General features: G+C 42.0%; 1 protein-coding gene across 1 annotated transcript; it reads left to right on the forward strand.

Moving 5' to 3' along the window:
- The first annotated feature begins 1,125 nt into the window (after positions 1–1,125).
- On the forward strand, positions 1,126–13,583 carry LOC117378667 (ectonucleotide pyrophosphatase/phosphodiesterase family member 3-like). The gene is made up of 9 exons (XM_033975313.2): positions 1,126–1,212; positions 2,700–2,872; positions 8,208–8,253; positions 8,709–8,863; positions 9,719–9,851; positions 10,385–10,462; positions 11,022–11,154; positions 11,479–11,632; positions 12,876–13,583. Exons 1-9 carry the CDS (start codon positions 1,128–1,130, stop codon positions 13,044–13,046), a joined length of 1,128 nt encoding a protein of 375 aa, XP_033831204.1. The 5' UTR covers positions 1,126–1,127; the 3' UTR covers positions 13,047–13,583.
- The last annotated feature ends 7,099 nt before the right edge of the window (positions 13,584–20,682 follow it).

Below are 20,682 nucleotides of genomic sequence, written 5' to 3' on the forward strand. Positions count from 1 at the left end.
AAAATGATTGGTTTAGTTTATTTTTAAAAAATTAAAAAGATCTGGAAAAAGTCCTGAAATTCAAGCTTGCCTCCAAATCCCGAATCCTGAATTCTATCCAGTTTTTCCTGAAAATACTGTTAGTCTAAGATCATTAGTAGTGATTGTTGACTTAATAGACTTCAAACACCTCTATTCTGGGATTGAACAGATGAGGGCAAGTGACATATTTCCCTATTGATTGCACTGTACTTTGCCATGAAATATCCAAAAGGTAAATTCACAAATGTTAAACCTGATCTTTTCTATTAGTGACTAGACCCAAGAACTCACTGTATTACAACACAAATCTGCATTTTAACAATAATATTTTGAGCTGCTCTGTGTTAAAAAATTATTGGCCTATAGAATGTTGTGATGTCATCGCAGCTATTTCATAATTTTTTTGCGTCCCAAATTCTCCCATTCTCTCTTCACCCTAATTGGTCTTGACCATAGACTGTATATATAAAAGGCCATCACTAACTTGCTAGCCGCCACGTTCCAAATAGGAAGTGAGTATGGGGCGCTTTCAGCTCCATGGTCAAGCTCATCATTTTGGTTTTAACCTGCTCTACATGATCCTGGCTTTTTTATTCCACTATTGTGTCTGTAAATCAAGGTATGACAATTAATAACAGACCAATGTGGTCCCACTGGCATTAACCACAGGTTTGATTGACAGGGTTGCTAAGTGCCTACCCCCTGCTAAACCGGCGGTTTGGGCAAGAAGGGGCATTTTTTTTAAACGCCTCGCTCCAGATTGGCTCTTTTGTTACTATCATACTCACAATCACGAGTCCTAATATGGAACTTGGCTCAAAATTAGCTCCTATAACAGCTAGCATCAATAAGCTTTATTTGGCAGGAACCATACACTACAGGTGATATTACACTCACTACACTTCTTTATAAAAACTAAGGTACTGACCCACTTAAATTTACATTCATTTGGTGCTATTGCTACTGTGAACAGGAAGGGGAAAAGTGAGCAGCCCTGTCTACAACCTCTGCTGATCACAATTGGTTTTAAAATATTTATCTAGAGCATGCAGCTTTTTAATATTTTGTTATTTCACTTAGATTTACTTTCATATTTTTTGCAGGCCATGTTCTTGAGCTATGGGCCCAAGTTCAAGTCTCAGACTGTGGTGGAACCGTTCTCCAACATTGAGTTGTATAACCTCATGTGTGGTATGTTTGGGTTCTAATCTCTTACATTATTTTAGATTCACATGACATGAGCACACTTTAGAATCCCTCTAGTTTAACCTATAGACATATATAAATGTACATAGCTAACCCTCTATCCACCGTGTTCCAAATAGGAAGTGATCATGGACTGCTCTTGCAGCTCCATTCACTCCGACTCCAATTCACTTTATATTAGAAAATTGTCTCTTCTCTCTCCGTAAAATGCTCCGTAAATGCTGCAGTCAGGTTCATCATTCTTGGTCTTAAAATGTTTGTATTGACCCTAATCCACTGATCCTGGTATTTTTATTTGACTATTGTGTCTGTAACTCAAAATATGAACATCAGTAAGAGACAAATCAGCTGTCTTCTTTCTCAGAAGTCACTCCCGCTAGCATTAGCAACAGGTTTGGTTGACAGTTTTGTTAAGCGCCCAACCCCTGCTAAACCAGTGGTGTGTGCAGGAAGTCGAGTAACCTTCCATAGCTTTGGTCCAGATTGGCTCTTTGGTTGCTATGATACTTGCAGTTAGTTTTCAAATTCGCCCCATAACTGCCAGCCTCGCTGACTGGAGCCGAACGTTATGGGTGATGTCACACTCGCTGACTCCACTTCGATATGGTTCAACCTGAGTTGGAGACAGGTCAAAATTCTCAGGTGCAAGTTGCTGTTTAACTGTCAGATTGTAGATTTGTTTACCTGGTTTATGGTTAATATCTCTGTAATCACTGGGCCTGTCCACATGAAATAAATGCTGGCACCAAGTCTAACGTCTCTGTCAGTATAAATAAACAAAAGTGATATGATTTTTTCACAATAGCTTCAGAAAGATGTGCCATTGTTGTTGTTCAACCCCAAAGATATGTTTTTAGTTGAAAGGATAAGATTAATATGACATACTTTTAATCTTGATTCAGTATATTTTTCATTGAAGTAACAGAACTCGTACTTGAGTAAAGGTTTTGGTTCCTCTTCCCAGTAATTCTACAAGTGAAAAACACTTTATGTTGACAATATGAAATGATTTGATGATTTGTGTTTCTTGCAGCTCCTTCGGATGTGATTTATTTTGTCTCATTTTTGTCTCTATCGTTTGAAAATAACACATTTTATACATTATTTAATGTTTTATCCTTTACATTGATTTCACCTCAAATTTTAAATCAGATGTTACTCCCTTACTCTTTCAGTTATTCTTACTTGAGTAGTACTTTTCCCAAGTACCTTTTTACTCTTACTTGAGTAATTTCTTGGACCATTACTTTGTAGTTCTACTTAAGTAATATTATTTACATTATTCTTAGTACAATTTTTGGCTACTCTACCATCTCTGAGATCATATAAACACATAAATAAGTCAGTCTCAAGCTAGCTAGCATATTAGTATCAATATCAAGATACATTTTGCTCAAATGTATGGGGTACATAGCCTTTCATTCGATTTTATTTTACATTTGAAATAATTCCTAGTTGATGTTGCTCCTCAGATGTGTTGGAGATCATTCCGGCTGAGAACAACGGAACCCACGGAGCTCTGAACCACCTGCAGAGGGAGCCTTTCTTCAGCCCCTCCTTCCCCCCAGAGCTGAGCCCTGCTCTGGACTGTTCCCTGACCAGCCTGACCCCCCCTGATACCCTAGGCTGTTCCTGCAACCTGCTGGTACCAGGACTAAACCAGGACTAAGGCAGTACAGAACCAAGACTAGTCTAGGACAAAACCAGGATTCAACCAGAAATGACCCAGGAACGAACCAGGACAAAATATTGAACTAATCCAAGACTGAACCAGGACTAGACCAGGACTGAACGAGGACCTGACCAGGATTAATTAGGAATCAAACAGTACTGAAACAGGGGCTAAACCAGAACTGCACCACAATTAGCCCAGGATTAAACCAGAGACTGAACCAGGACTGCTAGAGCTGTGCGCTATGGGTTGTGTCACACTCCCTCAGTCTAGTTTATGCAGTCTATGGTTCAGAGACACTCTCTGCAGCCCCCTTGAAAAAGAAATCAATCAAGGGGTTATTGCAGAAGTTCAAAATAAGAGATGAGGAGCTTTTCAGATCTCTCTTTCTAACTGAATAATCAAGTAAGCAGAATTCATAACATTTCCCTTTTACAATAAAATATATACCTATGTTATATATGAGACATATATAACATAGGTATCCTCCACATAGGTCCCTGACACATTGACATCTAAATAATGTGTCAACCAGTGGCAGGCCATTAAGGTCAGCAATGCCTTCTCCTCTAGCCTAAATATGCTCGGAAAAGTGAATTTATTTTATTTTCATAAATATGTATGGAAAAATATTCACTATTCTGTGTTCTCTTTATGTCATATTATATCCACTTCGTTGAGTGGCTTCCAATGTTGTTTATTGTGGTAGAGTTTCAAGCTAATTATATTTCAGCTAGCTTGTGGGCCTTCAGAGTAAACAGAGCAGGCCCTGCCCACTGTAAGTAGACACAATTTCAATAGCCAATCAGATCTCCATTCTGCATTTCAGGGCTAGCTAGAAGGCCCGACACAAACGTGTACGTGTACTGTGATTGGATACGTATACGCACTGCTACAGTGTGAAAGACGGCAGTTTGCAGAATGTCTAACTAAACCCGGAGACAGCTCTTGCTATATTTTTAACCCATAATGGCCGAAGTTTAAGAGATTGATCTGGTTGCAGATATACTTTATACTAAATACAAGACGGCATTTCACGAAAAGCTGGATATTATGAGAAGAGGTCGGCTGACCCCTGTGCTAGCTAACCTGTCCCAGCAAGAAAAAGGGTTTGTCCGTCATTTGCAAATTGTACTGTTCTTGTACGGCTGGGCACTTACAAGCTACGGTGCATTTGAAAACGTTTGGAGACATTTGAGTGGAGTGTAGCTCAGCTGCACACAGGGAAATGGAGCTCCACAATGAAAAAGTGATTTTATAATGCTAATAATAATGTGGTGCACTGAAGTCACCTCAGTTAAAACTGCACTAAAGTTCATTTAATCTCAGCTGTGCCACATTTTCAGTTATTTGCTGTTGTACAGCCTATTGTCAAAAAATGCTAATGATCTATTTACTTTATTTTCAAAGAATAGTTTGTTTTGTTATTGTCTGGTCATTTTAAAATGAAAACAGAAAATTGCTTAATTAGGTAAAAAGGCCTTCTGGAAAGGCCCCTGAATTTTATAATCTAAACTAGACCCTCTGCTAGTGAGAATGATAAGCAATGTTCACACTGCAGGCCAAATCTGATTTTTTTAATTTTTTTTCCCCAATTGTGATCTGTATCAGATTTTTTCATGTCAGTGTGAACAGCTCAACTCCAGTTTTTTCAAACCCCGGCCTCATTCGTATGTGATAATAAATCTGATATGTATCCAATATCACTGCAATTGGAATGCTCATTGAAAATAGAGTTTTGGTATGCAAGAGTTAGGGAAAGGCGATCACTTGCATAAGCAAATGTTCTCCTGCTCATTCAAAAGTTATTAAAAAAGTTGGTATCAGTGAAGCAGCTCACATCAGTGTCCCACCACTCTTGGCTCCAACTCCTCATCCACACACTCCTCAAAATGGAAATGTTAGAAAGGCTCCCACATACCGCCATAACCAAAATCCTTGCCCTCTTCCTTTTTAATATACTTTGTGAAATCACGTGATAAAGCAAATGTTGACTCCAGTTACTCAAATAATTTGAAATAGTCAAAAATACTCCAGGACTGAGAGAACACGAGGCCATGTTTACTGCCACTGCGTGTGACAGTGTGTGACATTGTGTTATGTTGTGTGACATTGTGTGACGTTATGTGATGTTGTGTGACGTTGTGTGTCACTGTGTGATGTTATGTGATGTTGTGTGATATTGTGCGCATGCAGATCACTTCGCGGCCACATTCCTTTCGCATTTGGGATCTGATACAAACAAAAATCCAAATTGGGCCACATACTCTGCAGTGTGAGTGTAGCCTAAGTCACTTCTAAAATCTCTATGTGACTGTAAAAGAAAAATTCAAATCTGAAGTCTGTGCAGCATTTTGAAGTGTGCCCAAGTCATTGCTGTCTTGGGCACATTCTGAGGATGAACTGGGACCTGGTGAAATGAACTTTTGAGAAGAAAACAGCTTCAGCTAAATACACAAAAAAAATCTTGAATATTTGGGACCTGTTGTTTGCAATGGCATTGTTGAGGTGCTGAAAATCTCCACATGGATGCCACCCATTGTCAGACTTTGGAACCATGTGAAGGGGAGAAGCCCAGGAACTCCTCTTTGGCTTTTACAAGCTTGGCCACATCTAAACGGCATGCACATGCAGAAACTGGTGGGCCCACTGTAGTAACACCGTGTTTAGCTACTGTAGAAGAAAATGTAGGGACAGTAAGGGCAGGAAATTGGAAACTAAAAGACATTCCCTGTAGCTAGCATGGCCCTGTCCAGGTCCCAAAATGTCTGCAGAGGAGGCAGGCATGATGCTGTGCTGATCCACCAGTGCACGCAGCTGCTAGTGAACACCAGCTCTCTCATTTTCCTGCTGCTGAAATGAATACGGAGAACACAGTACTCCAAAACAGTGATGGCAGAGGCTTTCTTCACAGTCAGAAGTTTACAAGCATTTCATTAGTATTTGGTACCATTGCCTTTAAACTGTATGACATTGGTCAAGGGTTTTGAATATTCTTCCTCAAGCTTCTCAACAGGAATTTTGTCTCATTCCTCCTGACAGAACAGGTGTAACAGAGCTAAGTTTGTGGCCATCTTGCCTACACATGCCTTTTCAGGTCTGTTCATACATTTTCAATAGAATCGAGGTCAGGGCTTTGTGATGGCCACTCCAAACCATTGACTTTGTTATCCTTAAGCCATTTTGTCACCAGTTTGGCAGTATGCTTCAGGTCATTGTCCATTTGTAAGACCCAAGCTTTAACCTCCTGGCTGATGTCTTGAGATGTTGCTTCAGTATTTCCACATAATGTTTTTTTCCTCATGATGCATCTATTTTGTGAAGTGTACCAGTCCCTCTTCAGCAAAACAACCCCACAACATGATGCTGCCATCCCCATATTTCACAGTTGGAATGGTGTTCTCGGACTTGCAAGCTTCCCCCTTTTTCCTCCAAATGTAGCGATGGCCATTATGATAGTTCATTTTTTGTTTCTTCAGACCACAGGACACGCCTCCAAAAATTAAGCCATTTTACCTGTGACCTCCTCCCTAGGGAGGTGTTCCGGGCATGTCCCACCGGAAGGAGGCCCCAGGGAAGACCCAGGACACGCTGGAGGGACTATGTCTCGGCTGGCCTGGGAACACCTTGGGGTCCCACTGGAGGAGCTGGAGGACGTGTCCAGGGTGAGGGAAGTCTGGGAGTCCCTGCTTAGACTGCTGCCCCCACAACCCGGCCCAGGATAAGCCAAAGAAAATGGATGGACGAATGGGCCTGTGACCTTTCGTAAACTGTAATCTGCCATTTCTTTGGGAGAAATGGCTTCTTCCTGAGTGTCCTTTCAGCCCATGTTGGTACAGTACAGTCGTTTCACTGTGGATAACGACACACTCTTACCAGCTTCAGCAGCATCTTCACAAGGTCTTTTGCTTTTGTTCTTGGGTTGATCTGCACATTTCAGACCAAAGCAGGTTCATCTCTGGGACACAGAACCCGTCTCCTTCTTAAGCACTGTGATGGCTGGACATTCCCATGGTGTTTATACTTGACTAATTGTTTGAACAGATGAACATGGCACCTTCAGGCATCTGGAAATTGCACCAAGGATGAATCCACAGTCCTCTTCTGGATATCTTGGCTGATTTCTTTTACTTTTCCATGAAGTTACACAAAGAAGTAGTGTGTTTCAGGTGAGCTTCAGATACATCCACAGGTGTGTCTCTAATTAACTCAAATGTCAATAATCCAGTAGCTTCCAAAGACATGACATCATCATCTGGGTTTTCCCAAATTGTTCAAATGCACTGTATGTAAACTTCTGACTTTGAAGAAAGTAATGAAAAATTTTCAAAACAAAAAAAATCTCATTATTCTGGACTAAAATGTATTAATGGAATGCCTGGAAAGCATTTCGCTCCTTCTGTGGTGCGTCTGTGGTGCATCAAGATGTTTCCATTTAATAAAAAACCCTGCCGTTTTCCAAGGAAGTGGAGGGCTTAGAGGCAATGCACTAACGTCAACAGTGCATTCCTCAACACCAGGACTAACCTGGACTAAACCAAGACTGACCCAGTACTGAAGCAGGTCTAAACCAGGACTGAACCAGGAACATAGTAGTTCGTTCACATCGTTCTGTATCTGCTGTGCATCTGCTCTGCCCAAACTCTGGATCCAGACCTGGTTTTGGACAAGGTTTTGGTTAAATCTGCTTTCTGTCTCAGATGCATCCCTCACAGCTCATCTGCAGCTCATCCATTCCATCAGAATTGTCAAATATGTATTTATAATTCCAGATTTAAATGGTTGCAATTACCAAGTTCAATAATTCTGCATTTCTTTAGGTAGTCCCCTGTCCTTTGTGAGACCTAAATCTGTCAAATGCCCTACTTGTGTGTCAGATGCCCTCCCTGTGTCTCCATGGGGTCTTATTCTGTGTAAAAGCTGCTAACTCTATAGTTTAGACCTCTACAAATGTGTACTGATATGTGAACGCTCCTGGATGGGTTACAAATGTGAACTTTAACTGATTCTCAATAAAATGTTATTTACATTTTGTTCAGTTATAAATAGCGGCATATTTTCATAGCTCATTTTGCTCATTGCCTTATTTACTGAGTGCAGGGCGGTGTGACCTCCTGACTCACTGTTTACTATAAATAAACTGATAAACTTGACTTTGAGCTCCTGTTTCCAGTAAAACGAGCTTCACTGAACAAACAGCATTTCTGAGATTTTCTTTAGACTGGAAATGATTCAATGATCTGACACACAGAGATACAGGAGGATGAGATCATCTGACAAATAGGGCTAACCCTGTTTTTCTTTTCAGAATGACAGCAGCATCAACAACAGACTCAACCTAACCTCAGAAGAAGGTAATCCTCTGCATCCTCCCCTCCATCTCTGACCCTCTTGCATCCTCTTCTCCTTTAACTGTCTCCTCTGCTCCCCTGACCCTCTCCTCTCCATCCTCTGCTCCTCTGACCCTCTCCTCTCCATCCTCTGCTCCTCTGACCCTCTCCTCTCCATCCTCTGCTCCTCTAACTGTCTCCTCTTCTCCTCTGACCCTCTCCTCTGCCTCCTCTGCTCCTCTATCTATCTCCTCTGCTCCTCTAACCCTCTCATCTCCATTCTCTGTACCCCTGACCCTCTCCTCTCTATCCTCTGCTCTTCTGACCCTCTCATCTCCATCCTCTGCTCCTCTTGCTGTCTCCTCTTCTCCTCTAACCCTCTCCTCAGCATCCTACTCCTCTAACTGTCTCTTCTGCTCCTCTGACCCTCTCTTTTCCATCCTCTGCTCCTCTAAGTGTCTCCTCTGCTCCTCTCTAAGTGGCTGCATCAGAAAGGACCCATCTACCTTTTGGACCTCCAGCTCTGCTCCAGGGGGGTCAGAGCCACTGCCATCTCCATCATGAGGGCTTTGTGAGCGGGTACAGCAGGGACAGACTCATGCCTCTGTGGACGTCCTACACACTCCCCAAATCTGTCAGTATCTGTACACTTGTTTCCATTTCACTTTTTGCTAATCCGGGAATGAAGATACTCAAAACTGCAGAGTTAATGGGACAAGAGAGAACATTGACTGACGCAGAAAAAAAGACAAAAAGAAACAAAATAATCATTATAACCGTAATCATTTCTCAAACACTGGATCCTGTGATAAACCGCTATATTTCCAGTGACGTGAAGCTGACATGCTAGCAAAACATAGATATGTGAGTTAAGACCAGCTGTTTCCTGTTCCTGTGTGTTTCTGTGTTTTTTGGATAAGATCCAGTTTAGAACTGGTTTAGTCCTCACTTAGACCTGGTTTAGATCAAGTTTAGACATAATTTAGACCTACTTTACTCCTCATTTAGACCTAGTGAAATACTTGTTTAGTCCTTGTTCAATCCTGGTTTAGACCTGGTTTAGTCCTAGTTTAAACCTAGTTTAGTCTTGCTTAGTCCTGGTGTAGTCCTGGATTAGACTTGGATTAGTCCTGGTTTAGATCTGGTTTAGACCTTTCTATGTTTTTTGGATACACAACAGTCACGTATTATATAACAAAAAGAAATAATAAATAAAAATAAATAAAATATTTCCAGTGGATAATGCAGCTAATATGAGCCAAACCCAATCCATTAAATAAAGAGATGCGAAGAACGGAATAAATAAAAGTGAAAGTGAAATAAATGCAGCAAAAGCTGATGGTAAACCAGAAGTAATTTTGTGTTTACTCTAGTAAGGATCAGTAGTACTAGTAGTAGTAGTAGAAGTAGAAATGGCAGTAGTAGTATCAGTAGTAGTGGCAGTAGTAGTAATAGTAGTATCAGTAGTACTAACCCCTCTGTCTCTCAGCCCTCCCCTGGTCCTTTGGGTCCTCTTGTCTCAGACTGTCTCCGCCCTGATGTTCGGGTTCCTCCAAACCAGAGTTCCTCCTGTGATGTCTACAGCTCCAAGAACCTCAGCGCCGGGTTCCTCTTCCCTCCAAGTAACTCCTCTACACTACAGAACCGTCCTGGTTTAAACCTGGTTTAGACCTGGTTAAGATGCCCCAAGCCCCCATATTTAGAACTGATTTAGTCCTCGCTTAGACCTGGTTTAGATCAAGTTTAGACATAATTTAGACCTAGTTTACTCCTTAGATAATTTAGACCTAGTTTACTCCTCATTTAGACCTAGTGAAATACTTGTTTAGTCCTTGTTCAATCCTGGTTTAGACCTGGTTTAGTCCTGGTTTAAACCTGGTTTAGTCTTGCTTAGTCCTGGTGTAGTCCTGGATTAGACTTGGATTAGTCCCGGTTTAGATCTGGTTTAGACCTGGTTTAGATGCCCCAAGCCCCCATATGTAACATTTCTGGTGGCAGGCAAATCATATGCTTATCTTCATGGAAAAACATTAAAGTTATACTTTGAAATGTACCAGGCAAATGAACAACATCTTTAATGCATGCATATGATCTGATTAGTGCATTAATATGATCTAATGTTATGAAGCTTTAATAATATTTGTGTTCGTTCAAGATCTGAACTCTTCAGCAGAGCAGCAGTTTGATGCTCTCACCACCTCCAACATCATCCCCATGCTCCCAGAGTTTAAGAGTGAGTCCTAAACACACTGCAGAATTGAACTCAAAGCACAGGCTACAGCAACAGTGATGACCGTGACACCGCCGTGTTTGTGGAAGAGTCGCTCAGACTAGACTGAGGGCATGCAGTAATATGCAGTGGGTTTACAGTGAAAGTACATTTCAAAGACCAATTACACAGTGTTTCTGAGCCTGGGCTCCTTCAAATGATACATAACTGCACCAGACAGCTCACATCTCCTGACTGCAGCACACACCTGTGGCCTTCTACGTGCACTTTGAAGGCTGTGTAAAAATACACGTCCAAATGTTTTTACCCATGCATGCTATCCTCCGCCTAAGCCCTCCTCTGCTTCTCTGACCCTCTCCTCTGCTCCTCTAACTCCCTCCTCTGCTCCTCTGACCCTCTCCTCTGCTCCTCTGACCCTCTCCTCTGCTCCTCTAACTCCCTCCTCTGCTCCTCTGACCCTCTCCTCTGTTCCTCTGACCCTCTCCTCTGCTCCTCTACTCCTCTAACTCCCTCCTCTGGTCCTCTGACCCTATCCGCTCCTCCTTCTGTCTGTTTCTTTCAGGGATCTGGAGTTACTTTCATGACTCTCTGCTCCCACGATATTCATGGCTCTATGAAGAACTAAATGTGGTGAGCGGCCCAGTGTTTGACTATGACTTCAATGGACGATATGACTCCTCGGACCAGATTCTTCAGTGAGTCCTAGTTTATTCCTGGTTTATTCCTGGTTTAGTCCTGGTTTAGTCCTGGTTTAGTCCTGGTTTAGTCCTATTGTAGTCATGTTTTAATCCTGGTTTAGCACTAGTTTAGTCCTGGTTTAAGATTAAGGTTTAATTCATGCTCTGCATTTGACCCATCCTTCAGTGTCTCTGGGTTAAATCTGTCAGAAGCAGAGGGAGCCATCTACAGGTCTTCAGTTAGTCTTGGTCAGGAGCGCGGATGGAGGATTTGACCTATTTTGCAAATTTTGGGTTGATAATTCTGAGTTTTTTTCTGTGTTTGTTCCGTGTGTGTTCCAGGTTCGTTCCGGGCTCTAGAATTCCTGTTCCAACGCATTTCTTCATCGTTCTGACAAGCTGCTCAAACTCCTCTTCCTCACTTCTGAGCTGTGACAAGCCTCTGAAAACAGTGTCCTTTATCCTGCCCCACAGAGCACCTACAGAGATCTGTGAGGTACTAGTACCATTACTACTACAACTACCACTACTGATGCTACTAATACTACTGCCACATAGAGCACCTTCAGAGAACTGTGAGGTTGTCGTAATGACTAGTGCATCAAAGGTGCAGACACAGGACTTAAAAATTGAACAAGGTTTATTTAAAAGAAAATACAAAGGCTGGGCGTTGGGAGCTGGGTCGGAGAGGTGATTTACAGGTCAAAAAAATGGGATCATGGCAGGATAAACTGACGATCTGGCAGCATGTGGAGAAATGAGCAGGGTCCTCGAGGGTTCGTGGGAGTTTGCCCAACCAGTCCACATGTGCTTTGTAGATCTGGAGAAGGCATTTGACCGTGTCCCTCGTGGTGTCCTTTCGGGGGTGCTCCAGGGCTAAAGGCTGTCCAGTCCCTGTATGACCGGAGCAGGAGCTGTGTTTGCATTGCTGGCAGTAAGTCAGACCTGTTCCCGGTGCTTGTTGGACTCTGCCAGGGCTGCCCTTTGTCACCGGTTCTGTTCATTGTTTTTATAGGCGCAGTTAGGGCCTGGAAGGGCTCCAGTTCAAGAACCACAGGATCATTTCTCTGCTGTTTGCAGATGATGTTGCCCTGATGGCTTCATCAAGCCAGGACCTGCAGCAGGTACTGGGACTGTTTGTAGCCGAGTGTGAAGTGGCTGGGATGAGAATCAGCTCTTCCAAATCCGAGGTTCTCGACCAGAAAAAGGTGGCTTGCTCTCTCTCTCTGGGTGGGGAGTCCCTGCCTCAAGTGGAGGAGTTCAAATATTAAGTACTGGTCTACTTGTCAAGTATTGGTCTTGTTCACGAGTGAGGGAAGGATGGAGCGTGAGATTGACAGGCAGATTGGTGCAGCATCTCCAGTGATGCTGGTAAAGAAGGAGCTGAGTCAAAAGGCAAAGCTTTCAATTTACAGGTCAATCTATGTTCCTACCCTCACCTATGGTCATGAGCTGTGGGTAATGACTGAAAGGACAAGATCGCGGATATGAGTGGCCAAAATGAGTTTCCACTGCAGGGTGGCTGGGCACTCCCTTAGAGATAGGGTGAGGAGCTTGGTCACACAGGAGGAGCTTGGAGTAGAGCCGCTGCTCCTCCAGCTGAGGTAGCTTGCCCCTGGATGCCTCCACAGGGAGGTGTTCCAGGCATGTCCCACCGGGAGGAGGCCCCGGGGAAGACCCAGGACATGGTGGAGGGACAATGTCTATTTCTTTTGTAACTGTGACTTTTGTTGTTTCAGAGTTCAGGGGCAGAGTCTGTGTGGGTGGAGGACCTGATGTGGTTCCACCAGTCACGTGTCAGGGATGTGGAATGGCTCACAGGATTGGACTTTTACCATGGGAGCTCTCGACCAATCACAGAGCTGCTCCAAATGAAGACCCTCCCCACCGGACTGGTTCCACCATTTTAGAGCCAAAGGCACCATTTTTGCGCTGATTTGCCATTTTAGGATTGTACAGGAGCAAATAGAGCTGGTTATGATCATAGATTGTATAAAGAAGAGGAGTAAGGGAGTATGATGTCACCCATAGGGGCAAATTTGGTCTGTTGTTGATGTTCAATTCTTGAGTTACGGATACAGTAACAAAATAAAAACACCAGGATCATGTAGAGTGGATAAATATGAATATTTTATAACCAAAATGATGAATCTGACAGCAGACGTTACAGAGAGAGGGGACACAGTTTTTTTTTTTTCAATAGAAAGTGAATTGGAGGAGGAAGTGTGCCCATGTTCAGCTCCTATTTGGAATGCAGCAGCTAGCAGGTTAGCTATGTCCTTTTATATATATAGTTTATGGTTATACATGATTAATATAAAATATTTTTGCACAAGATTATTACTTAAACTGTGACACTTTTATTATTGCACTTTTTATTGTTTTTAAAGAGGGGGCATTATGCAAAGTTGACTTTTTGGAGCTTTATACCAATGTTATAATGTTCCCTCATCAAAAACCTGCCTGAAGAGGTTTTAGATGTCATCCATGCATGTTTGAGTAATTTAGTGATCTCTCCCTGGCCCCATTTCAACCCGTCACCTATGCTCCCACACGACCAATGCACAAAGCCTTCTCCAGCACATCCTAAAGATTCTCAGTGGGGTTAAGATTCTGTGATGGCCAGTCCATGTGTGAAAATTATGTCTTGTCTTGTCCTGAACCACTCTTTCACAGTTTAAGCCCGATGAATCCTGGCATTGTCATCTTGGAATATGATTTTGCCATCAGGGAAGAAAATATCCATTGATGGAATCACCTGGTCATTCAGTATATTCAGGTAGTCAGCTCACCTCATTCTTTGAGCACAGACTGTTGCTGAACCTAGACCTGACTTGTACCTATTGGCTCGTACCTATTTGCTAAGTTAAATCCAGGTGGCGACTTTTTTTTGACCAGGCAGTGTATGTTATGTATTAGCAGTTAATGCCCCAGAGAAGTGTCATACCACCTTAGCCAAAGAAAAGAAATGTTAGTTAAAAGTTTGTTAGGAAAGACCATCTTTCTTTGAACAGGAATGGAGACCTTAGACATTATCTATCTCCTCATCATCTATAACATCATCCTCAAAAGGGCTAGCCCATATGCTAATATATGTGAGAGCACCCATTAGGAGCCTGAATGATTACACTAAGGGGCAGTTCACACTTAGTTTAGCTCATTGGACCTAGCCTACAAACATAAGCTGTAAAAAAACAGGTGTGTTAGTTTCATGGTAGTTAGTTCCTCCCTTCAGACAGATATAAGGCAATGTCCCACAGTAATCTGACCAGAACTGAAAAAGTGTCTTGGACGAGAGGCCAAACGTCTTCTCCTACAATGTTTTGTCCAGCTGACAGATTTTAATTTTTCTTTTCCTATGGATCATATTTGGATGACTGAGGGATTACACCGACACCCCCTCTTAAAATTTAAATGAACGTCTCGAATGTCAATGTCATTTCAGTGTGTATAACATTTTTTAAAATAAATTGCCTGTAACATTGACAATGCCTGAAAACACCAGAGAATGGCAGTGTGCTGAGTTTTTGTTATTTAACCTTTTTATCATACTTCTTTCCTTTTTTCAGCAGAACACTTCTTAGTCACACACTTTCTGGTTTGTGTTGGCTAGACATCAGAAATACCAGGATAAGCGTTCCCGATTGGCTGTGAAAAGGGGGAAAAAATGTGGAAGAGACTAGTGAACCAATGAGAACAAATGATTAAGGAGGCACATGTTGAAGATTTCATGTTTAAAAAAAAAAAAAAATCTGAAAACTACATAGTGAGTTAAAATAGGGAGCTTTCTACCATGTTATAATGTTCTATTATCAAAAACATGTCTGAACAGGTTTTAGATGCCATTCGTGCATCTTTGAGTAATTTAACGATCTCTCCTGGACCCTATTCAAAGCCTCCTTATGGTTAGCAACATGATCCTCTACAAGCCTATGTCACCCATGCTCCCATACGACAATTCTATTAACAATACATATACTAAAGCATCATACAAAATAATGCACTGTAACTTGACAAACCTGATGTGATGGGCAGTAGTTTCATTAGTGGGAAGCAGCTGATTCTGTGATAGTGCTCTGAAAGGGGAGGGACTTAGCACAGAGACCAAAGGGAGGCACACATTCGCCGTGGCATTGTTTTGATAAGCTTCTGCAATATCACAGAATTTTTTTCCATCCAGTGTTGCATAACTTTTTCACCAAGATGTTGCACTGATGGTGGTAGAGTCTGACCGCTGCACAAAGCCTTCTCCAGCACATCCCAAAGATTCTCAATGGGGTTAAGGTCTGGACTCTGCGGTGGACAATCCATGTGTGGAAAATGATGTCTCATGCTCCTGAACCACTCTTTTACAATTTGAGTCCGATGAATCCTGGCATTGTCATCTTGGAATATGCCTGTGCCATCAGGGAAGAAAAAAATCCATTGAGGGAATAACCTAATCATTTTTTGAGCATAGACTGTTGCTGAACCTAGACCAGTCCAACTGCAGCAACCCCAACCTATTTGCTTAGTTAAATCCAGGTGGTGACTTTTTTTTGGCCAGGCAAGGTAAATATATTATGTGTCAGCAGTAAAGTAAAACATCCCCTATTTATTAATAATCATGCTACATGACATTTAAAACCCAGAGTCTACATTTTTCAAGTGCAGCTAAGTACAGGGATGATGGTGGGGAAAGGAGGTAAGTGAAAACTGGAATTTTCAAAGCACTCAAGCTTTAATACAGAACAACATGGGATTTCTCAAACATGCAGGAATCATATGAGACAGCACTGTTAAACATGTTTCATGTTTGTGCATAATATGTCCTAACAATTCATGGGTTTCAGAAAAATGATTCCTTCCCGATTTGAAGGATTTTGGGAGGACCCATTTCACTTTCGTTTTTCTCATTCATAAAATCAAAATTCTCCCTCTGCCCATTGCTACAACTCGATAACTCGGCGCGCTGCTCATATTGAACACTCTCTCACAGACAAATGAATGGTGAAGCCAATCCCCATCTTAAAGTATATAGCATGTTTATTTTCATGATATTTCACTGATCTGCTCTCCTCACAGTCACATGTAAAAAAGCAGGTTTAGCGTCACTAGATGTTTACTAGAACCACACAAGTCCAGAAATCTCAACTGAAAGTGGATTCGCTGTAAGCTCAGATGTCAGTTTTACATTAATTATGATCTATAATAAGAGGTTTACACACTCAACTATGACTTTAAACCGGACTCTGGTCTCATATAAATGTGATTGAATGTAGCTGATACCCTCTAAATTGTTCATAATTTACAAGAAGGCTATAGGAAAAACACATCCAGCGTGATGTCACTGGTTGAATGTTCAGCAGTTATCATGGTGACACGTTGCACACATACACTGTTTGACACTGCTTGTTACTATAGAAGCCTGGATGGAGAGGTTGTGCACATTCCTCCGGCCTGATGAAGCAGATGAGAAATGCTCAATCCAGTCATTTCACCAAACACCACACAACAGTTTACACAAGGAATGCCAATGAGCTCAGCTTTTGGCTTTGAGGAAAGACTTTCCTTCAGCAACCTGAAACATGCAAAGGAACCCCCCAGATATGTACTTCTGGTCAGGGTCTGGCGCATACCTGGTCCACTGCTCCTGACACATTTAACCATAGACGGATAGAATAGAGGTTTATATTCTCTGGGCATCTTCTGCCAGCCGCCATGATTTCACTCCACTGACTCTCACTCCAATTGACTTTATATTGACAAAACGTCTCTACTCTCTCTGTGACTGCTGTTGCCACGCTCGTCATTTTGGTCTGAAAATGTTCTTATTAACGAGCTCTACATGATCCTGGAGTTTTTATTTAAATCAAGATATGAACATTAATAACAGACAAATCAGGTGCCCTCTTTCCCTGAGGTCACTCCTGCTATAGTTAGCAAAAGGTTTGATTGACAGTGTTGCTAAGTGCCTGCTACCTGTTAAACCAGGGTGCAGGTGGAAGGGGCGTTGCCTTCAGCAGGCTCACCCCTAATTGGTTCTTTGGTTGCTATGAGACTTGCACTTGGAACTGGGCTCCAGATTAGCCACTATAACTGGTAGCCTCAATGAGCTTCATTTGAAGCCTGTCATTCTCCAATTTGAGTCAGAGCCAAATTTGCATCAGTCATACTAGTCTTTAGACATTAAACATTTGTAAAATAACATACCGCTGTAATCACAAAACACATTAAACATCACACTCACTCGGTGGAGGTAAGATACTATTGTACCCAGAGCTGCCCTGGGGCAAACTGACAGAAGTGAGGTTGCCAATCTGATGCCAAAAGCATCAGTGTTCTTGCATGTAGTAGGTGACGATGCGCTAGAAGTTTATAACAACTTTCAGTTTCAAACACAAGATGACAAAATGAAGTTGGATAAAATACTTGAGAAGTTTCAGGAGTACTGTATTCCGAAAAGAAACGTCACATTTGAGAGGCACAGATTCTTTACATGTGTTCAGAAAACGGGAGAGACAGTTGACCAGTACGTGACCGAGCTCAGAAGCAGAAGCAAGACATGAGAATTTGGAGAGCTAACAGATTCGTTGATAAAAGACAGACTTGTTTGCGGAATTCCAGATAATAGTCTACGTGAAAGGCTATTGAGAGAAGAAAATTTGGACCTAGAAAAAGCAATTAACATATGCCGAGCAGCAGAAACGATGAGAACGCAAGCAAAAGAACTGGTAAGTGAGAGTTGCAATGTCGATGCAGTGAGAAGAGAAGAACGAAGAGCAGTTACGAAGAAAAGCATCGCTCCCAACATCAAGAGAGTGAAACAAAACTAGCGCACAAAGACGTGCAAGGAACAGTGTGTAGTCGATGTGGCACGCAGCATCCTCCCAGAAAATGCCCCGCATATGGTAAAGTATGTAAAAATTGCAACAAAAAGAACCATTATGCAAAACAGTGCAAGAGCCAGGCACCACACAGCAAAGTGCATACAGTGAATGAGAGTGACTCAGAGGAATTTTATGTGGATTTAGTAACAGAACAAAATACAGATAAGAAAGATTGGATGTTGAACTTGAAAGTGAATGACACAAACATTGTGATGAAGTTAGACACTGGAGCTCAAGCAAATGTAATTTCAGAGACAGGGCTTAACAACATTAGACCCAGACCTAAATTGCATGCGACAAAAATGAAAGTGAGTGGATATTCAGGAGCAGCAATACCAGTTAAAGGAAAATGCATGGTCAAAGTGACACACAAAGAAAAAGAACATACACTTTCATTTATAGTAGTGCCAGGGAACGCACAGACCATATTAGAATTATCTGCGTGTGAGAGACTGAATCTAGTCAAAAGAGTGCTAGCAGTGGAAAATGCAAATACAGATTATGAAGACCTGATGGGAGAGTACAAGGATCTGTTTCAGGGTCTAGGCTGTCTTCCTGGAGAGCATACCATCCAAGTCGACAGGAAGGTGCCACCAGTCATCAATCCATGCTGAAAAGTGCCATTTGCTCTTCAAAAGCCCTTGAAAGAAGAACTGGACAGGATGGAAAGACTGAGAGTGATTGAGCGAATTGACGAACCAACCGACTGGGTGAGTTCTCTAGTCATTGTGAATAAAAAGAATGGCAAGCTTAGAGTTTGTATGGACCCAAGAAATTTGAACAGAGCCATAAAACTAGAACATTTCAAGCTACCCACTAGAGAGGAGATAATGTCACAGTTCGCTAACGCAAAGTACTTCAGCAAGTTAGATGCGTCGTCTGGATTTTGGCAGCTGAAATTGGATGGTGCAAGCTCAAAATTATGCACATTTAACAGTCCATTTGGCAGATACCGATTCTTGAGGTTACCATTCGGCATAGCCTCAGCACCTGAGGTATACCACAAAACTATTCACATGATCTATGAGCATCTGGAAGGAGTTGACACATCAATGGATGACATAATTGTATGGGGAAGTACGAAAACTGAACATGACAATAGGCTGAAATGTGTCTTATAAGCAACAAGGAAAGTAAACTTAAAGCTGAACAAAGAGAAATGCCAGCTGGGCGTGAAAGAACTGATATTTGTTGGAGACATTCTGAGCAGTGAGGGTGTTAGGCCTGACCCCAGAAAGGTATCAGCGATTGAAAACATGCCAAGACTGCAATGAAAGAAAGACATACAGAGATTCAATGGGATGTTAAACTACATGGGAAAGTTCATACCCAATCTCTCTGAACGCATGGCACCGCTGAGACAACTAACAGAAAAGAAAATAGAATGGGAATGGAGTCATGAACATGAAAAAGCTTGGAAAGACCTGAAGACACAGCTCACACTTGAACCGGTACTGAGATTCTATGATCCAGCCAAGCCCATCAGGATCTCATCCGATGCATCGCAGAGGGGACTAGGAGCTGTTCTTCTACAGCTGTTTGATGAATGGCAGCCAATTGCATATGTGTAGCCGGGCGGTTTAGGCTGTCCGGCTAACACCTTCTGCGTTGTGTTGTACAGACAAACTGAGCCACACACAGGGGTCGGCCATTCAGGGGAGGATTTATTATCTGTGTGAAACAAATAAAAATCAAAATACAGCACAGTCCAGGTCTGCCAATCCCGCACGTCTCCCCTCTGCTCTCCTTGCAGCAACTGACATTTTTTTTATAATTAACTAATTACAAATTGAAGCTTATAACAATTAAATTACATTATAAGTTGACATACAAAAATAACATTCACATACCTGTGTGAAACAAATAAAAATCAAAATACAGCACAGTCCAGGTCTGCCAATCCCGCACGTCTACAGAAAGACAAAGTATCAGACACGTGTGAGATCGCACTTGCTAACCCAAATTCACTCGCTAGCCTTACTTCTCCTAAGTGCTGTATTTACATATAAAACACTGTTCACACATATCTTTATAACAGGAATAATGGCGAAGGCCTTACAAATCAGGAACAAAACACAAACGGTACTGTCACGAACTTTCTATGAACTATTTTAACTGTAGACACGGGAACAAGTCCACTCCTTACCTCCCCTCTGCTCTCCTTGCAGCAACTGAGGGGAGCCGCACGGCCCCGCGGGAAATGCAGGCACCGCCAAAATAAAAGCCTCGGACAAAACAGCTCAATAAACTTAAAGTACAATTTCAATAGTAAACAAAAGAAGATTTTGGTGAAATAAAACAAACATAAAGACCACATGGGCTACACCCACCCCTCCCGGATTTCGCCAAAATCCATACCACTGACGCCAAACAAGGACTCAAATAAAACTCTAAGCTTTATATTCAACTAGGAAGCTACCCACTGCATAGGTTCGGAACAAACATAAGGATGATCAAGCCTTCGTCCCTCCTAGATTAATATGGTGCCTTATACACCATACAAACACCTTGCTTCTAAAACACATGAAATGACTGGAGATAAAGGGTACAGATAGCACCATGTCTCTTAAAAACACAAAACATTCTTATACAGTTTAAAATGGAGTCAACAGGGACTGAGACCTCCGACTGAGTGAACACTTTAAACTCATAGGCTTCTGAACCATGGATTCAATGA

Source organism: Periophthalmus magnuspinnatus, chromosome 11 (genome assembly GCF_009829125.3).
Source record: "Periophthalmus magnuspinnatus isolate fPerMag1 chromosome 11, fPerMag1.2.pri, whole genome shotgun sequence".
Taxonomy (NCBI): Eukaryota; Metazoa; Chordata; class Actinopteri; order Gobiiformes; family Gobiidae; genus Periophthalmus; species Periophthalmus magnuspinnatus.